The 18973-nt window shown below is 54.8% G+C and overlaps 1 protein-coding gene and 1 long non-coding RNA gene across 2 annotated transcripts in view; one reads left to right on the top strand and one right to left on the bottom strand.

Moving 5' to 3' along the window:
• Positions 1-1610: 1610 nt before the first annotated feature.
• Positions 1611-4035, bottom strand: LOC116529382. Its single transcript, XR_004259481.1, has 2 exons — positions 2940-4035; positions 1611-1896 (listed from the first exon to the last, which is right to left on the bottom strand). It is a non-coding gene; the product is annotated as an uncharacterized LOC116529382 (long non-coding RNA).
• Positions 4036-4424: 389 nt separating this feature from the next.
• The window catches only part of AGO2 (argonaute RISC catalytic component 2), a 114371-nt gene continuing 99822 nt past the window's right edge, over positions 4425-18973 (top strand). The window contains exon 1 of the mRNA XM_032247108.1: positions 4425-4551. Within this exon, the coding sequence (XP_032102999.1) occupies positions 4530-4551 (22 nt within the window). The 5' untranslated portion in view covers positions 4425-4529. The remainder of the gene's footprint in view (positions 4552-18973) is intronic.

The raw sequence follows: 18973 nt of genomic DNA, 5'->3' as shown, positions 1-18973 counted from the left end.
ATGGTCTTGATCTCTTGACCTCGTGATCCACCCGCCTCGGCCTCCCAAAGTGCTGGGATTACAGGCATGAGCCACCGTGCCCGGCCTCTTTTCTTTTTTAAAGATGGGTTTCACCATGATGGGCAGGCTGGTCTTGAAATCCTGACCTCAGGTGATCCACCCACCTTGGCCTCCCAAAGTGCTAGGATTACAGGCATGAGCCACCGCGCCCAGCCCGAGACGGTTACCTAAAAAGCAGAAGGTGTGGCTATATTCAGACGTGCTTACCAGTCAAGGGGCCACCAGGTGCAGGCCCCTCACCCCATCCTGCCAAGGAGGCCAGGCTGGCAGACCTGGGGGGTGATGGCATTGGCAGATGTTAAAGAGGTTATCATGCCTGTTTTTGTTTGTTTCTGAAACGGGGTCTTACTTACTGTCATCGAGGCTGGAATGCCATGGCACAATGACAGCTCACTGCAGCCTCGGCCTCCTGGGCTCAAGCAGTCCTCCCACCTCAGCCTCCCGAGTAGGTGGGACTACAGGTGTGTACCACCATGGTTGGCTAATTTTTTATTTTTATTTTATAGAGATGGGGTCTCCCTATGTTGTCCAGGCTGGTCTGGAACTCCCGGGCTCAAGCAATCTTCTCACCTTGGCCTCCCAAAGCACTGACACTTCTGCCACAAACCACTGCGTATGGCCTGCTTAGTTTTTTTTTTTTTTTTTTTTTTTTCTTATTTCCAAGCAGCTTAGTTTTTAATTAAAACAAACCACCAGCCTGGGCAGTGACTCACACCCGTAGTCCCAGCACTTTGTGGGGCTGAGGCCAGTGGACTCCTTGAGCCCGGGAATTTGAAACCAGCCTGGGCAATATGGTGAAACACCATCTCTGCAAAAATTACAAAAATTAGCTGGGCCTGGTGGCATACTCCTGCAGTCCTAGGGAGGCTGAGCGAAGAGGATCACTTGAGCCCAGGAGGTCGAGGAGGCTGCAGTGAGCTGAGTGCACCACTGCACTCCAGCATGGGTGACAGGGTGAGACCCTGCATAGAGAAAACAAAAACAAAAAAATAAGGTCAGGTGTGGCGGCTCATGCCTGCAGTCCCAGAGCTTTGCGGGGCTCGAGGTGGGAGAATCACTTGGGCCGAGCAGTTCAATACCAACCTAAGCAACACAGTGAGATCTGTCTCTACAAACGCTTTTAAAAACTAGCCAGGCATGGTGGCATGTGCCTGTGGTCCCAACTACTCAGGAGGCTGAGGTGGGAGGATCACCCGAGCCTGGGAAGTCAAGGCTGCAGTGGGCTGTGTTCTTGCCACTACAGTTTCGCTTCGGTGATCCTGTCTCAAAGTATGTATTACTCAAAGAATCACAGACTATTGGAGCTGGAAGGGCTCATAGCACGCCTTTACCTCTGCTTCCTACATGACGCTCCGTGGAACCTTGAGGTACCTCGTGAGCAAAGGGTTCTGTGGCCAAATGGCTTATAGACAGGCTGCATACTGTCCCATCCTCCCCTTCTTCCTCTTTATACAAGCATGATTCTTCACACCTCGCTAAAGGCTCTGAGAAGGCCTGCAGGCAATAAACTTATTTGTTGTTGTTTGATCCAGTGCTTCCCAATTTACTTGACTTCACAAAGCTTCTTTAATCATGTGCAGAACATGTTTTAGGAACCAATGATTTATTCCAGTGCGAGCATTTTAGTCTTGAAGAAACAAATGCCCCCAAAACCAAGGGCTTTCTCGGCCCTGTGGCCTCAGGAGCTTGCTCTGTGCTTCCCCTCCCTCCTCCTTTCTCACTCCCTGAGTTGGCGCTCTAGACGGGGTGCACCCAGTGTGCAGAGCTGCAGGCCAGGCTGCCTCAGACGTCCCTGGCTGTGATTAGAGCCCACGGTCTTATCAAAGCATCAGGATCCTAAAACACGGGAGGAAGGAGTGGTGTCAGGGAGGAAACACTGGGCCCAGAATACCCAGAGCTGGTGCAGTCGCCATCCTGGCCTGAGACGTGAGTCTTGGGGAGAGAGCAGCAAGGGCTGGAGCGATGTCCCAGCAAGCACCCAGGCGCAGTCGGATGAATGAAGCAGGTTCACTGATGGCAGGAGAGGCAGCAGGCAGAGGGGACTGCAGGGCTCAGCTCCCCTGTGGGTGGTGGATCTGTTAGCCATGCTGCATGAGGAACGCCGGCAAGAAACGCAGCTTGGGAGGAGGGTGCAGATGGGCTGCAGGAAGGGGGAATTCCTGAACACAGGTGTGGAGGGTGGAAACCAGGAGAGGATGGGCTTATCTAGGAAGAGAGCAGAAGGGAACCCCGTGGCCCCAAGGGCGAACCCAGTGACTGGCTGGGCCTTGGGGATGGGGCAGGGGCAGGCAGCAATGGCACCCCTCCACCAGCAGAGGGCCACGGTGTCAGCCATCCAAAGAGAAGTGACACAGTGAAACCCTCCAAGACATTATCTTGCCTTCTGGAACTAAATCCTTGCAACAAAGTTCCCCAAAGCAGTGCTCAGAGGAGCAGCAGGCAGGCCAGTGATGCCAGAGGCTTCTGGGCCTCTGCTGAGGCATGCAGTAGCTGACAGAGGGCAGATGGGCCTCAGGGATTTCCAGCGGAAACAAGTTTTGTGGATATGTGAGGGAGACAGAGGCAGAGAGAGAGGGTGGGCACCTGCGAACTGGGGAGAGTGATGAGGGGGCACAGTTCATAAACAGGAAAGTGGTAACATTCATGGCTAACCACTCCTGTGAAATACTATAGCAAAGGTACAGAAACGTAGATCAAATGTAGAAGTGCAGTTTAAGGGCTGACTGCTGAATGAAGGGCAGCAGGGCGGGAAGGAACAGGCCTGGCACCCCCAGTCTCCCAGGGGCCCTGGTGAGGTCACAGCCCACCCCTGCCCCAGTGGTAACCACCATCTGACACTTAAGAGTAACCACCTTCTTGCTCTTCTGTGGATTATTTACTACTTAATGATGCATCCCTAAACAATGCAGTTTAACTTGGCCCGTTTTGGGATTTCTGTGAACAGCTAGACCCGGTCCTGTGACTATGGCCACACACCGTTTCTCCATCCTGCTCTCCGCGGCTATTCAGAGCTGTGCGGTCCTGGCTGCGATGCACAACGCCATGCCCGCTCCCACCCGGGTTTCCTGGTGCTCATAAATACACATTGCAGGAGCACGTTTTCCATCAGCAACTTGGCGAAGACTGACGTCCTGTGGAGTTTTCGGAGGAAGCGCTGTCCTCCAAGACTGCAGAAAGCTAGTGACCACCCACCCTACTGGCCGCGGATAGTGACCACCCACCCTACTGGCCGCGGATAGTGACCACCCTACTGGCTGTAGAGCTCCTGGCAGTCAGGACTCCCGTGGATTCTTCACCCGGATCCGGAACAGGGCCTTGCACCCCACAAGCAGACAGCTCACACTCCCAGGGTGAAGGAATGCGCCGGGAAATCTGGGAAAAGGAGCGTGTCCCTTAAGATTGTGGCTCACCCTCCGCCTTCTAACCCTCCACCGCTTAGGGGAGAAAGGAGGTAACCACAGGAGGGCTTTTCCAGTAAAGCCTTCAAAAGACAGACGGGTGGGGGGGATGCGTGGGGGGGTATACAGAAATGCACGGAGGCGCACGACGGTTCCAGGAGGCCCCTGGGGAGCGCTTGGGGAGGCTCCTGACCGCTGGGATGGGAGTGACCGCCGATCTGATCTCTGATTCCAGCTACAATTTACTAAAAACTTGTTAGACTTTCTAGGTGCTTTGAACGGAATCTCCGGGTTCTAGGGCCGCGCCGGGAGGTGGCGGTGTGGTCCTGCGCGAGCGTTCAAGTTCAAGCTCCGGGCTGGGAGGGGGCCTCCCGACCTTCGCGTTTCTGTAGTAACTTAAAGAGCCAGGCTGGGGGCCGGGGGGGCGGAGGGGCCGAGGGAGGGAGGGTCCTGTCCCCCCGGGGCGGCGGGGAAGGCGAGGTGCGTGGGCTACCCCCGGCTCCGGCGGCCCAGCCACGGGGCCCGGCTCCTCCCCCGCGTCGGCAAGAAGCTGCTTTTCTGGGGGGCCGGGAAGGGTCCCCGGGTCCGCGCCCGCCCCCACGCCACACCGGCCGTGTTCCCGCCCGCGGCTCCCACCGCTTGGCGACGTCCCCAGGCCCCTCCCCGGGTCCCCGCCCCAGGCCCCGCCAGACCCGTTGCCGCCGCCGCCGCCGCCGCCGCCGCCGCGGACCCCGCCCGCGCGCCCGGCCACGCTCCCCTCCCCCTCCCCCGGCGAGCGCGCGCCCGGCCCCGCTCCCCTCCCCCTCCCCCCGCAAGCGCGCGCCCGCCGCCGGCCTCGCTTCCCTCCCCCTCCCCCTCCCTCCTCCCTCCTCCCCTGCCCCTCCCGCTCCCGCTCCCGCTCCCGCCGCCGCCTCCGCCCGCCGCCCCGGCCGCGTCGGGTAAACCTGTTTAGCTAGGCGGCCGCGCCGGGGCGGATCGTGCGGCCGGCGGCTCCCTCGCGGCTCGCGGCGTCGGGGCCCGTGGCGCGCGCGCGGCCGCCCCTCGGCCCGGGAGTCCCTCGGCGGCGCCACCATGTACTCGGGAGCCGGCCCCGGTGAGTCCTCGCGCTGGGGGCGCCCGCCCGGCCGTTCGCGCGCTCCTCCCCGCGGCGCCGGCGATTGGCGGGCCCGGCGCGGGCCGCGGGGGCCGGGGATCGGGGGCCGCGGGGTCGGGGCGGCGGGGCCGGGGCGGGCGGGCCGGCCGCGGTCCGGGCTCGGGGGGGCGGCGGTGGCGGGGCCGGGCCGGCCGTTTTCTGGGCCCCGCGGAGGACGCGCAGCCCCGGCCTCCTCGGTCCCAGCGAGTCGTCGGGGCGCCCCGCGCGGCCTGGGCACCCCCCCGCGCCTGGGGCCCGCTTCCCCGCGTCCTCGCATCCCCGCCCGGAGCCCGGCGGGCTGGGGCTGGGGCCGGGGCCGAGGCGGCCGCCGCGTGTAGGCCCGAGGCCCGGAGCGCCCCGCTTGGCCCAGCCTCGCTGGCCCGGGCGGGGATGGGGGCGCCGCAGCTCGGCCCGGCCGGGTTCTAAGCGCCCGGGCGGGTGGAGGCCGGGTCGGAGCGCGCACGGCCGGGAGGGGAGGGGGCTGCGCGGGTCCCGACCCCGGCCGCGGCGAGTGTGGGGCGTGCTCAGTCTCAGTGGCGGTCCTTCTTGTTGCCAGCACTTTTTCGGCCCCCTTTCCCAAGGAAAGTCTGGAAATGCTGAATTTTGGCCAATTCCTGTAGTTAGGACTGTCGCCTGGAAGGGGGAGGACGCGGCTCCCCGGAACCCTCAAAGTGCGTGCGCGGCGCCTTCTCATTCCAGACCCGCTGGCCTCCCCATTCAAGTGCTGATTCCTTTTACAGTTTCCTGGGAGAGGTGCAGCGAGGTGGATGCCGGTAGCACCCCTTTTCCTAGCCGGCCTTTCTCTGGAAAAGTTCTAAAAAACTTAAAGCAGCCACACATTGTTTTTCTTTTTAAATGCAGAGTAGAAGGCGGTTTCCGTGCTGGGCCAAGAAAACGGTCAAGCGTTCTCCTGCTTTTGGCGTGCTCCCACCAGGCACGTGGCCCCAGGCTCTCCCAGCCCGCCTGGCCGCTGGGACGGGGCACCGCCTGCTCCCCTTTGTCCGCCGGGCCCCAGCCGGGCCGCAGGAGGCGCAGGCCCCGCCGGACTCCGCGCTTGTTTACCCGGCCGGGCAAGGAGGCTCGCATTCCCGATGCTGCCCTCGCTGCTCCACACCGGCCCCAAATTGTGGGGTCCGGAAGGCCCCCTGGTCCACTTGGGTCCGTTGATGGTGGCCCCCACTGGGGCTGTTGGCTCTGTGCCTTGCGAATGCCGCGTCTTTTTTCTGATGTCACTTAGAAAGCTTCTCTAAGGTGGAGTCTGACCAACTTTTCAACTTATAAGGGCTATCAACAGTTTGATTGAAGACTGGTTTTCCCCCTTCACCTGCGTGGGGCCACAGTCCTGGGGCCGATGCTGGCCTCTGGAGGCCCTGGGTGGCCAGGCCCCCTGGTGGGAAGGGACCGGGCATCCCCTCGTGTGGAGCTGGGACCTTCCAGCGCCTTCTTGTAGAGGAACCCAGCAAACGTGGGCCTGACAACACTACGTTTTTTCAGGTTATCAGTTTTAAAAGTTGGAGGCCCAGAACAAGTGAAGACACTTGAGGAAGGTAGAGGTCAAGGCTTCCGTGTTGTGTTTTGCGTGTTACTTCACTCCGCTTGCTGAAGCTGGTGGTGGTTGTAAAGACAGACGGCAGAGGCTCACAGAGGTTGAGAACTTCACCAAGGTCACCCAGCAGCCAGTGAGCGTCGGACCACTGACCCGACTTCCCAGCCGGTTCTCTGGGTGCTCTTCTCAGGGCGGTGCCTTTCAGGGCCTATGACCTTGACCCACAGTAAGAAGTCCCTCTTGGGGCCGGACTGGACCAGCACCTCCCCGCGTAGCTGTCGTTGACAGCGGGGCTTCGGGGAGCAACCCCCGCTCCCCGCTGTACTGTATGCGCTGCCCTGGGATGCTGTCTTGTCGATTTCATTTGTCAGTGTACCTTGGCCTTCAGTATCCGCAGGCTCGTTTCTGTCACTAGTTGGAGATTGTTGCTGTGACACGGGCCTGGTAGGGAGCAGACAGTCTGGAACAAGACAGTGGCTGAGAGAATGGATGTGTCTGCAGGGTAATTCATAGCTAACGGCAGGATGGAATGAACCAAGTTTCAGGTTGTACCAACGTGCTGCAGTTATAAGTTTCAGGTTGTACAAACGTGCTGTAATTATAAGGCTGCAGTGCAGTTGTTTTATTCTACACACCAAGGCTTTTAATTTGGTTTAAAAGGAATTTTTGTACTAGCCTCTTTCTTGAGACTTTTTAATCTTACGTTTTCTAATTTAGAATTATAAGACATTCAGTTTGAAAAATTACAAATAGTTTTGCTACTTCCAATTGTAACACCCTTACTAGGCAACTTAGTAATTTAAAAAACAGTTCACAATAGCCCTACAATCTGCCAGTCACAAACAAATACTCTTACGTATGTGAATGCACATTTAGAATCTGAAGTTAGGATGAAGTTAGGAATGCGACTTTTTTTTCGTTGTTTTGAACTGAGTTCTTGTTTAGGATGGGTGGATTCTCCAGTGACCTTGAACCTTCATAGATGAACAAACCAGGTTTTTGTGTTTTTAACCATTTGAAGGTCTTGACCTCTGTCTAGATCGCCTGCTCTGGGGGATTGTTTGTTTTGGTTTTGCTTTCAAGCTCCTGTGTTACACCCCTCAGAATTGCCACAAAGTAACCTCTGTGACATCTAAGGCTTGACCGTTGTCTAAATAGGATTGTGACTTTGAGAAGAACCGACCTTCACTGTGGTTTAAAGCGCCATGTAATTCCTCCTGCCTCCTCTCCCCTGACCCCCAGTGGTCCCCATGAAGGTATGGCCAGTTCTCCCAATACTGGTGCCCTTTCGCCCTGGCAGGCTATCACCTTCTACTCTTGGGGCCGCTGACGGGGCCCACTTGTGCAGTCGCCCTTGGGTCTTTGATAAACCTTGGGGAGGAATTTCAGTAAGTGCATAGGAGGAAAAGACGTAAAAGCTTCCAAACTTCTCAAACCTGTGCAATTTTAAGAAGCAGAATCAGGTTTTAACTTATAGTTTCCACGTCAAAAGTGTTCACAGTGCCAGGTGGGCTTATTCTCTCTGACGTGTGCAGGGAATGCGCTCCTGTAATGGTCCAGTCTGATAAAATGTGGTTTTGTTTCATGAATCATTATTGTGAATCCTTAAAACGTAACATTTGAGTTTTAAAAATGGTTACTGTTGTGGCCCGGCACAGTGGCTCATGCCTGTAATCCCAGCACTTTGGAAGGTCAAGGTGGGTGGATCATGAGATCAGGAGATTGATACCGTCCTCATCTCTGTTTAAAAAAAGAAAAACATGGCCGGGTGTGGTGTCTCACGCCTATAATCCCAGCAGTTTGGGAGGCTGAGGCAGGTAGATCACAAGGTCAAGAGATCGAGACCATGCTGGTCAACATGGTGAAACCCCGTCTCTACTAAAAATACAAAAATTAGTTAGGAGTGGTGGAGTGCGCCTGTAGTCCCAGCTACTCAGGAGGCTGAGGCGGGAGAATTGCTTGAACCCAGGAGGCAGAGGTTGCGGTGAGCCGAGATCGTGCCATTGCACTACAGCCTGGGTAACAAGTGAAACTCCATCTCAAAGGAAAAGAAAAGAAAAATACAAAAAATTAAATGGGCATGGTGGTGGGCGCCTGTAGTCCCAGCTACTCAAGAGGCTGAGGCAGGAGAATCACTTGAACCTGGGAGGTGGAGGTTGCAGTGAGCCAAGATCGTGCCACTGCACTCCAGCCTGGGCGACAGAGGGAGACTGTCTAAAAAAAAAAAAAAAGTTACTGAAAAGACACAAAAGTAGAGTGATTTAATATCCCTCCCATTTATCCATTACCAAGCTTCAACAATTATCAAGCTTCTCCACATTTGCTTCAAATAATGCTCCTTTTCTTTGTGGACATTTTCCTAAGTGAATTGCAGACCTGTCATTTAACCTCGATATTTAAGTACTATACTCGTATCTAAGAAGCGTGGAGACGTTCTGAACATAGCCCAGTGCCGTTATCACAGTTAACAGTCTGTGATCAGTTTCTCTCATTTTCTCAGAAGTGTGTTTACAGTTGGGTGCCTTGGATCCTGAATTTTAACAAAAGTTCACACACACATTTGGGTCTCTGCCTTCCTCTTCTTTTCTTTTTTTTTTTTTTAAAGACGGTTTCACCATGTTGGTCAGGTTGGTCTTGAACTCCCGACCTCAGGTGATCCGCCCTCCTTGGCCTCCAAAGTGCTTGGATTACAGGTGTGAGCCACCACGCCCGGCCTGTCTGCCTTCCACTTCTAAAGCTAGGCCGCCCTCACTCTTCTCCCTGCATTTGACTTGATATATTTATTTTATTTTATTTTTGAGACAGAGTTTTGCTCTTGTTGCTCAGGGTAGAGTGCAATGGCAAAGTTTCAGTTCACTGCAAACTCTACTTGGCGAGTTCAAGCGATTCTTTTGCCTCAGCCTCCTAGGTAGCTGGGATTACAGGCACCCGTGACCATGCCTGGCTAATTTTTGTATTTTTAGTAGAGATGGGATTTCACCATGTTAGCCAGTCTGATCTCGAACTCCTGACCTCAGGTGATCCACCCATCTGAGCCTCCCAAAGTGCTGGGATTACAGGCATGAGCCACTGTGCCCAGCCTATGTCTTTTAAAATCTCTTTTCTTCAGAGCATTCGTGCTTCCCCTCCCCCTTCATTTTCTCTTTAGTGGTTCTTGAAAGAACCCCGTTGCTCGAGGTCTTTGTGTTTTGGTCTCTGTTTTGTTGAGAGGGGCTTTTTGGAGACCCAGTTGCTCATGATTTTAATTCTGACACATTTATCTTAAGTGGTGTTTTTTGTTTGGTTTCTAAGACTCGGGGTCTGTCTCTGTTGCCCAAGCTGGAGTGCAGCCGCACAGTCATGGCTCACTGCAGCCTCAAGCTCCTGCGCACAGCCGTCCTCCCATCTCAGCCTCCCTAGTACCTGAGGCTACAGACATGTGCCGCGATGCCCAGCTCGGGTTTTGTACTTTTTGGGAGCTGGAGCCCTGCCGTGTTGCCCAGGCTGTGAAGCAGAGTTTCGGGGCAGGCCCCTTTGCATCCTCAGTTTTCAGTTGCAGCAGAATCCTTTCTGTGGTCCTCTTTCAGCAGAAGCGACACTGTAACCTGTGGAAAATGTGGAGGATAACTGGAGAATCCTGCGCAGTTTAGCCCTTATCGCTATTTCAAATAAGAGGACTTTTTCTTCCCAGCGTTGGATTGGGAAGGGCTCCCTCCTTCACTCACCTCTGCCCTTATCGTTTGCGGCCAGCTCTGCGCTTTGCATCGTTGCTGTCCCCTCCTCACCGGGGATCTGCTGGCCACGCTGCGCATTTGGAGCCCCAAGCCTGCTGCCGTGGTCGGGGGCCCGCACGTCTTCGCCGCAGCCACTAGTCCAGCTCTTTCCTTTAAGAACTTGAAACCACTTTGTTCTCTGGTCCTTTACACTGTATGACCAAATCGCCAGCCCTTCAGTTTCTATCTCCATAGAGCTGTGCCCAGGGGGAGTAGGCACTTTATCATCTGCACTGGGAGGTTTCTCTGGGGCACTGGGCACCCGTCGGCTTTCCCTGGTACAACAGGGAGAGACACAAGAACTGTCCACGCAAAGCAGGGTGGACAGGTCTCTCAGATTCAATGCATTTTTACAACCTGGGGCTTGTAGATAGCTTAAAGCTGAACAGGCTTGAACATTTTAAACTTGCTTCACTCCTCATGGCCCTGCACTTCCTGAAATCCTCATGAAATCTGATGGGCGTGAGTGTGATGTCATTGAGAGGTGGCCTCTAGTTCTTTCCGAAGGTGCTGACGCGTGTCCCCATTGTGAGCTGGGAGAAGCAGCGTGCAGGAGGTGGGCCAGGCCTCCCTCTGTCTGCCAGGAACCAGGCTCTGTGGGTATTGGATCAAGAACTGGAAGCCCCACCTCTTTCTCTTTCTCTTTCTTTTCTCTTTTCTCTCTCTCTCTCTCTCTCTCTCTCTCTCTCTCTCTCTCTTTTTCTTTCTCTTTCTTTCTTTCTTTCTTCCTTTCTTTCTTTCTTTCTTTTCTTTCTTTCTTTCCTTTCTTTCTCTCTCTCTCTCTCTCTCTCTCTCTCTCTCTCTCTCTCTCTCTCTCTCTCTCTTTCTTTCTTTCTTTCTTTCTTTCTTTCTTTCTTTCTTTCTTTCTTTTTCTCCCTTTCCCCCTTTCCTTTCCCTTTCTTTCTTTCTTTTTCTTTTCTTTTCTTTTTTTTTTTGAGATGGAGTCTCACTCTTGTTACCCAGGCTGGAGTGCAATGGTGCGATCTCAGCTCACTGCAACCTCCGCCTCCTGGGTTCAAGCAGTTCTCCTGCTTCAGACTACAGGCGTGCGCCACCATGACCAGCTAATTTTTGTATTTTTAGTAGAGATGGGGTTTCACCATGTTGACCAGGATGGTCTCGATATCTTGACCTTGTGATCCACCCGCCTCAGCCTCCCAAAGTGCTGGGATTGTAGGCGTGAGCCACCGTGCCCAGCCTCTTTTTTTAAACACGGGGTCTCACTCTTATGGCCCAGGCTGGAATGCAGTGGTGCAGTCAAGGCTCACTGCAGCTGTGACCTCCCGGGCTCAGGAGATCCTCCCACCTCAGCCTTCCTGGGCAGCCTCCCAAGTAGACTACAGGTGTGCACCACTGTGCCTAGCTAATTTTTTGTAGAGATGGGATTTTCCCTGTGTTGCCCAGCCTGGTCTGGAACTCCTGGACTCAAGTGATCCACCTGCCTTGGCCTCCCAAAGTGCTGGGGTTACAAGCGTGAGCCACTGTGCCCAGCCCGCACCTTTTCATCTTCTCACTGTCCTCGAGGTGGACAGACAGGCGTATGCAGCCTGTCCACATCTGTGTGGTCTCAGTTGTCTTGCCTGTCAAGTGTGGACTTTGGCCTCTCCAACGTTACACGCCCCATGCAGTGACTCTCCTGTCTTCCGACCTGGCCGGGCTGAGGGGCATGGGTGCCTGCGCTGAAGGAGAGCGGCATATTCCCCACGGATTGTTAGTCTTCGTGCTGTGACCCAGGACGGAAGGGAAGGTGCTGGAGGCCTGCAGTGACAGCCGGAGCCGCGGTCACGTCGGCTGCAGAGCCTGGCTTCTAGGGTTTCTTACAGTGTTTCTTTTCCTGTTTGATGGGTCAGAAAAATCCATGATGCGCAGAGTCGCATTTATTATTATTTTAAAACTTTTATGTATTTATTTAGAGACAGAGTCTCGCTCTGTCACCCAGTCTGGAGTGCAGTGGTGCAATCTTGGCTCACTGCAATCTCCGACTCTAAGGTTCAAGCGATTCTTGTGCCTCAGCCTCCTGAGTAGCTGGGATTACTGGCGTGTGCCACCACATCTGGCTAATTTTATTTGTATTTTTAGTAGAGACAAAGTTTCGCCATGTTGCCCAGACAGGTCTTGAATTCCTGACCTCAGGTGATCCACCTACCTCCCAAGGTGCTGGGATTACAGGTGTGAGCCGCCATGCCGGCTAATTATTATTATTATTGTTATTATTTTGAGATGGGGATCTTACTCTGTCGCCCAGGCTAGAGTGCAGTGGCACAGTCACGGCTCACTGCAGCCCTGACTTCCTGGGCTCAAACGGTCCTCCCACCTCCACCTCCCAAGAAGCTGGGATTATTTTTTGTAGAGATGGGGTTCTCCCTGTGTTGCCCAGGCTGGCCTCTCTCCTGGCCTCAAGTAATCCTCCTGCCTTGGCCTCCCAAGGTGTTGGGATTCCAGGTGTGAGCCACCACACCCAGCCCAGAGTTGAGCATTCCTTAGCAGCATCTGTGCTGCCTGACACTGCAGAATATTATGGAGATGCACAGGAAATAGGAAAGCACCTGCAGACACACACATGCACACAGGTATGTAACACACGCATGTATACATGCACACCTGTATGTGACACACATGCACATAGGCACATAATACACAGGCACTCACATGCACACAGGCATGTAACACATGCGCACAGCTTTGTAACACACGTACGCACATGCACACCGGTATGCAACACACATGTACACACACAACTGTATGCAACACACAGGCATACACATGCACACATGCATGTGATACATGTACACACATGCACACAGGTATGGAACACACAGGCATGCACATGCACACAGGTATGTAACACACGTACACACAGGCACACAGTATATGACACATGTACACATGCACACACGTACGTAACAGAGGCACACACATGCACACAGGTATTTAACACACATGCACGTGCTTGCACCTCCACGTGCCTGGCTCCCTGGTGGTGCTGCTGTCCTCCTCATGCCTGGGGTCCTGCTCTCACGGGTGTTTGTTCCCTGGGGAAGCAAGTGTGGCTCAGGGTGCAGCACATCTGGCAGCCCCAAGGAGGCGGTGGGTCAGGGCAGGCTGCGCTGGGCCCTGGGTGTGGGGCCTGCCCACAGCTGGTGCTCAGTCAGTGGGCACTGCAGCTGGGGAAGGAGGAATCATACTCGCCTGAAAGCTTCTTCCAGTCTCTGCCCCTGAAGACCTAGGACATTGATTCTGCAGATGTCCCAGGGGCTTGCCCGTTAGGCTGGTTTGGGACCCGCTGTTTTGGGGTGGGGTGGGAGAGGAGGCAGAAACCTGGAGCCACGCCGGGAGCATCCTCCTGGGGAGTGGAATCGAGGGAGGGAGGGGCCCATGCCAGAAACCTGGAGGACAGCTCCAATTCAGTGGGGCCAGCAGCCTGGGGGGTACATCTGTAGGAGATAGCATGTTGGGGGTCCCAGAGGGGACTTTGTGGTGGTCTCCTTTACTGATGAAGTGTGGAGTTCTAAGTGACCGCCATGCTTGTGTGCAGTCCCGCCTGTGGTTCTGTGTTGCTGTGAACTCAGTCCACCACCGGGCGGAAGGGGGCTTCAGTAAAGGCAATAAAGATTGGCCACTACCTGTTTTTAAGAAGCTATACCCCAAAACAAACAGAACTGTAGCAAGGCTTAGAAACAGCCAGACTCAGGAACCCAGGTGGTTCCCAGCCCGAACCTCCTACTCCAGTTGACATCCATCTTGGGAAAATCCTACTGGGTAGTAACTCAGGGCAATGCTGTCGTTTCCCAAGTCATTTCTGAGTGATTCAGCTCTGGGTTTTGTCCTTAGAGAGTTAGTGTACTCTGCTGCCAGAGGCGGCCACTAGAAACTTTCATCTTGTAGGTGCACATAAAAAGATCAAAAACTAAAGTTCACAGGTCATAGTCATTTGAGATGTTTGTCAGGTTTGACTCAGTGAGTAATGTAATGCAACTGTTGTGAGTTTGACTTTCTAGCGTCGTGGTGACTTGCTGGAGGAGTTTACACCAGTACTCGTGTCCAGATGCTCAGAGGACTCGAGGGTGCTTTGTCCTGCTTCTTTTTTGTTTTGTTTTTCTTTGGAGATGGAGTTTCTCTGTCTCCCAGGCTGGAGTGCAGGGGCGTGATCTCGGCTCGCCGCAACCTCCGCCTCCTAGGTTCAACCGATTCTCCCGCCTCAGCCTCCTGAGTAACTGGGATTACAGGCGTGTGCCACCATGCCTGGCTTATGTTTTGTATTTTTAGTAGAGACAGAGTTTCTCCATGTTGGTCTCAAACACCGAACCTTAGGTGACCTGCCTGCCTCAGCCTCCCAAGTGTTGGGATTACAGGCCTGAGCCACCATGCCTGGCCTGCTGTGTCCTGTTTCTTTTTGAGCTTTGATAATGGAAGGGCCCTCCCATGGGACCCACCTTCCCAGGCGTCTCTGGTCAGTCTTGCTCTAAGTGAGCATATGCAGGGCGGGATGGTGGCAGGCGCTGAGTGTCAATGGGGAGCTCTTTAGCCCCTGCTTTGGGGTGGGTGTCTGAGTCCCAGTTATGATTGATCTGTGCCCCATTTGTGTGGCGTTTGGCATGCTCGGAGACCGGGACACCCGTTCTGGTCTGAGCACTACCCCGTGCTCATGTGCAGGCTGAACAGTGGGAATGAGAAGTGTGGCGAGGCCCGGGGGGATGGCGGCCTCCCAGACCCTCGAGCCAGCAAGCCGGCCATCATTTGTTGTAAGTTTTTTGCAGGGACAAAGGAATTAATGGAGTAACACAAGTGGAAAATGCAGAGGAAGCAAAGGAAGATGCCAAGAGTGATGAGAGGGGTGACTCGGAACAAATCTGTGTATGGCGCTGCTTGAGCTCTTGGGAGTGGCCGGGGGGTCATGTGACATTGCAGAATGCCCTCCTCAGCGTGACACCACCCAGAGCGCAGGCTCAGGTCAGGCCCTCCTCTCCGGGATCCTGGCCACGTGATGGACAGCTGCCTTCACCTCCCTGAACCTCAGTCTCCTCTTCGTAGGGTGTGGAAACCTCGTGGCGGCGGTGCTTTGATCAGATGAGATGATGCGGGCGACCTGCAGTTGCATCCCGCATGCGGGCCCTCAGAAGGCCCCTGCTTGATGGTGACTGTCACTGCTGCATTGGTGGGGTGTTACTCTGTGTGGCAGGAGGGCCGTGGTTCCTCCTCCCTTTGACCCTCTTTGTTGACCTCTGGGTCTTCACTTTGCAAGCAGAGAAGGATAAGAAAACATTTTAAAAGGCTTATCTCTGATAAATCACACTCATGCCTGGTGTCCACAGCAGCCTCCAGAGGCTCAGGCCAAGGACACAGAAGACAACCTGTGTTACTCAGAACTCGCTTCTGTACAGACCCAAGTGCTCCGGACCCCGTCCCGCCTCTGCACATGGGACCCCAACGGCACTTGGGGACCTGCCTTGCCCACTCGTAGACAGGAGCTGTGCTCCTCAGGTCAGGAACCCAGCTGTAGCCGCAGGGACTAGCTGCTCATGGCTTCCCTGTGCTGTCTTGAGCGGCCCCACTGGTGACTGGGGCAGGGGGACCTTGCTTGGCACACTTTGGTCCCTGTGTGAGCTGCTGCTTTGTGAAGTGTGCAGTTGGTGAGATGCCAAAACACGTGGCTCACTGCAAGAACGGTCGCGTTAGGTGTGGATGGATTCTCAGTGCTGAGACTCACTCATCACCTTCACTTCGCTGTTGCCCTGGAAGCTTTTTCGGGCGTGGTCCCCGTTCTGTGTGGCTCCCCTAAGAAGTGCAGAGCGTTCTCTTGGAATGTTCTGGAACACTTGAGGGTTGACCCCATGGTCATAGCCTGGCCATTCCAGGACCGGCAGGTGAACGCGGGATCTGGGTCTGGGACGCGCGTGGTAGAGTCGGCAGGAGCTCTGGTTGGACTCCCCGGGGCAGCTTTGCAAAGGATGTGCCATTGGAGGGAGCTGGGGTCGGGGGCTGAGGCTCGTTCCCGGGGTGCGACTGAGGAGAGGGCTTTGGGGCAGCATCAAGACAGGACTCGCCAGTGAGCCAGGTGTAGTGCGCCCCCTGCACATGTGGGGTGGCAGGTGAGCAGGGTCAGGGGCTGGGTCAGGGCCGGCGCTGGAGAAGGGTGAGTGAGTTGCCGAGTGGTCAGTGCAGGCCCAGCAAGAAGGACCGGGACTGGCTGGGCAGTGGCTCACGCCTGTAATCCCAGCACTCTGGGAGGCCGAGGTGGGAGGATCACCTGAGGCTCAGGAGTTCCAGACCAGCCTGGCTAATGTGGTGAAACCCCCGTCTCTACTAAAAATACAAAAATTAGCTGGGTGTGGTGGCGAGCGGCTATAATCTTAGCTACTCGGGAGGTGGAGGCTGCAGTGAGCCGAGATTGCATCACTGCACTCCAGCCTGGTGGACAGAGCAAGACTGTCTCAAAAAAAAAAAAAAAAAAAAAAAGGAGCAGGACTGGAAGCAAAGGATGGATGCAGCCGGGGCTCGGTGCAGGCTGAGGGCAGGGAGGTCATGGCCAAGGGCACGCAGCAGCCTGAGCACAGGAGGGATGCCAGCTGACTTAGGCTTTTAAAGGGTCCCTGTGGCCACTGTTAAGAAGAGACCAAGAGGGTGGGGTGGTAGCAGAGAAGGCTTCCTGGAGGAAGCTGTTCTGTCCTGTTGACAGATGTTTCAGAAGATGTCACCACTGGATAGGGTTGTGTGTCTGTCTCCTTCTCCACTCTTATATGCCCCCCATAGTGCCTGGCATCTGAACCAACCCTTCCTCCCAGCCAGGAAGCACACGTTGCTCGCTGGCGTGGATGTTCACAGCCGGTGGCCTTGGAGTGTGAGGACCAGAGCCTCTTCCTCCCCGGTCTTGCTGGTTGTTGGGGACGCTGGCTGCTCTGTGCTGCCGTCTCCCGCAGCTGCGTCTCCTGGGTGTAGCCTGGCATGTCCTTCTGTCCCAAGTGTCTTTCTCGAAGATTTCATGGTCGGAGCTGAAGGCATGGTTGGATGCAGGATCTCCAACTTTGATCCACGTTCAGGGTGAGGCGGTCACTCCTGCTGCTGGCCAGTGCCTGGCTCTGTGCCCTGGGGTGCGTGCAGTGCAGATGTTCCAGCCCCACTTCTTCAAATGAGGACTTCCCCTACGTGGCTGGTTGGGGTGTGCTTGAAGGCCAGGGGTGAGGCTGGCCCAGGTGGGCTGCCTTCCTGAGTGAGGCAGGGCTCCAGAGGGGTTGGAGCCGGGTGACCCTGTGGAGACCTGCTGGGCCGGGGCTCTTCAGAGCTGGCCTGGGAGAGCAGGCGCTACCATGTGAGCCAGTGTGAGTGTCTGTTATGGACAAGCTCGCTTCTAGAAACCCAGGAGGGGAGGTTCATCACACGCGTGCCCTGCATCTTCCTGTGTCTTGCCCTATGGAGGGGGCTCTCCCGTCCGTCTATCTGTCTCCATCACCCACTGTGACCTCCTTGCCCCGGATCATCTTGGTTCCCTTGTGTCTACTTTGCAGTTTCTGCCATGTGTTTTCTTTCTACTCACTGAAGGCTTACGGCATTTAGTCATTTCTTGGTTTAAGAGTTAAATCTGGGTGTTGAAAGTCGCTTACCCTTTTGAGAAGTTCTGCAGCCATCCCACCCTGGGGCCTCTTGTTGTGGTTTATGGCTCCGTGACAGGTGGCCTCCCAGGGCTGTGTTTGGGGTGGGAGGTGGCATCCCATAGCACCGATGGAGACAGGTAGATGTGCATGGGAGGGTAACATGGTAACATCAGATGGCACGCAGCGAAACGGTGCCCGCTGTCCCCACCAGCCCTGCCCTTCGGGTGTTGCTAGGTCCAGGTGTGACCCAGGTCCATCTCAGGGCCTGACTGTTGCCTGGCTGCTGGGAGACAGGCCAAGGCTGGAGTGCCAGGGGGACGTGTGGCAGTGACATTGAATGAACCATTGTAAGATGAACAGCCCGGTGGCATTTAGTGCATTCCTGGGGTGCTGCAGCCATCACCACTGCCTACCTCAAACCATTTCATTCCCCCAAGAGGAAAGCCCTTGTCCAGTAAGTCCTCACCCCCATTCCCTCCCACCCAGCCCCTGGGAACCACCAATCTGTGTTCTGTCTCGATGGATTCACCTATTCCGAATATTTTCCATAAATGAAGTCATGCAGCCAGTGAACTTGTGTGTCTTTCCTCTTTCACTTAACGCGTTTTCAAGGTTCACATGGCCGCATGTTTCAGTGTTTAATCTCCTTTTGTCATCAAGTATTTGAGTGTGTGGCTATGTCACAGTTTGCCTGTGATTGGGCCTTTTCCACCTTTTGACTGTGGGAAATAGTTCTGCTGTGAGCATTTGTGTACAGGTTTCATGTGGACGTACGTCTGAATTCTCTTGCGCTGGGTGAGATGGTCCCTCTGTTTAACTTTCTGAGGAACCGCTTAGCTGCTGCAGCAGCTGCACGCTGCCCATCCCCACCCGCAGTTTCTCCGTGTCCTTATCAAACACTTGTTGTTATCACCTGAACCTTTTAGAAAGTGAACCATGGCCGGGCGTGGTGACTCACACCTGTAATCCCAGCACTTTAGGAGGCCGAGGCGGGATCATGAGGTCAGGAGTTCAAGACCAGCCTGGCGAAGATGGTGAAACCCTGTCTCTACTAAAAATACAAAAATTAGCCGGGCGTGGTGGCAGGCCCCTATAATCCTAGCTACTCGGGAGGCTGAGGCAGAGAATTGCTTGAACCCAGGAGGTGGAAGTTGCAGTGAGCCAAGATTGCGCCACTGCACTCCAGCCTGACCAAGACTCCATCTCAAGAAGAAAAAAAAAGAAAGTGAACCATTACTTTATCATCTGAACCTTTTAGAAAGTAAACCATACTAAACCATTCCTGACAGATTAGTTACCAAAGTGGAAAAAAATGTTAAGCTTTCAGATGTTTTGCCCAGCTCAACCTAATAGATATTAGGTGTGTTTATTTCTTAATGCCAGAGTATAGAGCCTATTTGGAACCTGGGTGACTGAAAGAACATAATCATCACTGGACAAGGTAAACATCACTGGACAAGGCCGAAAGGGGGTGCAGCACCCAGACTCCTTCCTGG

This window comes from Sapajus apella, unplaced genomic scaffold (genome assembly GCF_009761245.1).
Source record: "Sapajus apella isolate SASKATOON/1434 unplaced genomic scaffold, GSC_monkey_1.0 scaffold3, whole genome shotgun sequence".
In the NCBI taxonomy this organism is placed as follows: Eukaryota; Metazoa; Chordata; class Mammalia; order Primates; family Cebidae; genus Sapajus; species Sapajus apella.
This window is presented reverse-complemented; position numbering and strand designations above follow the sequence as displayed.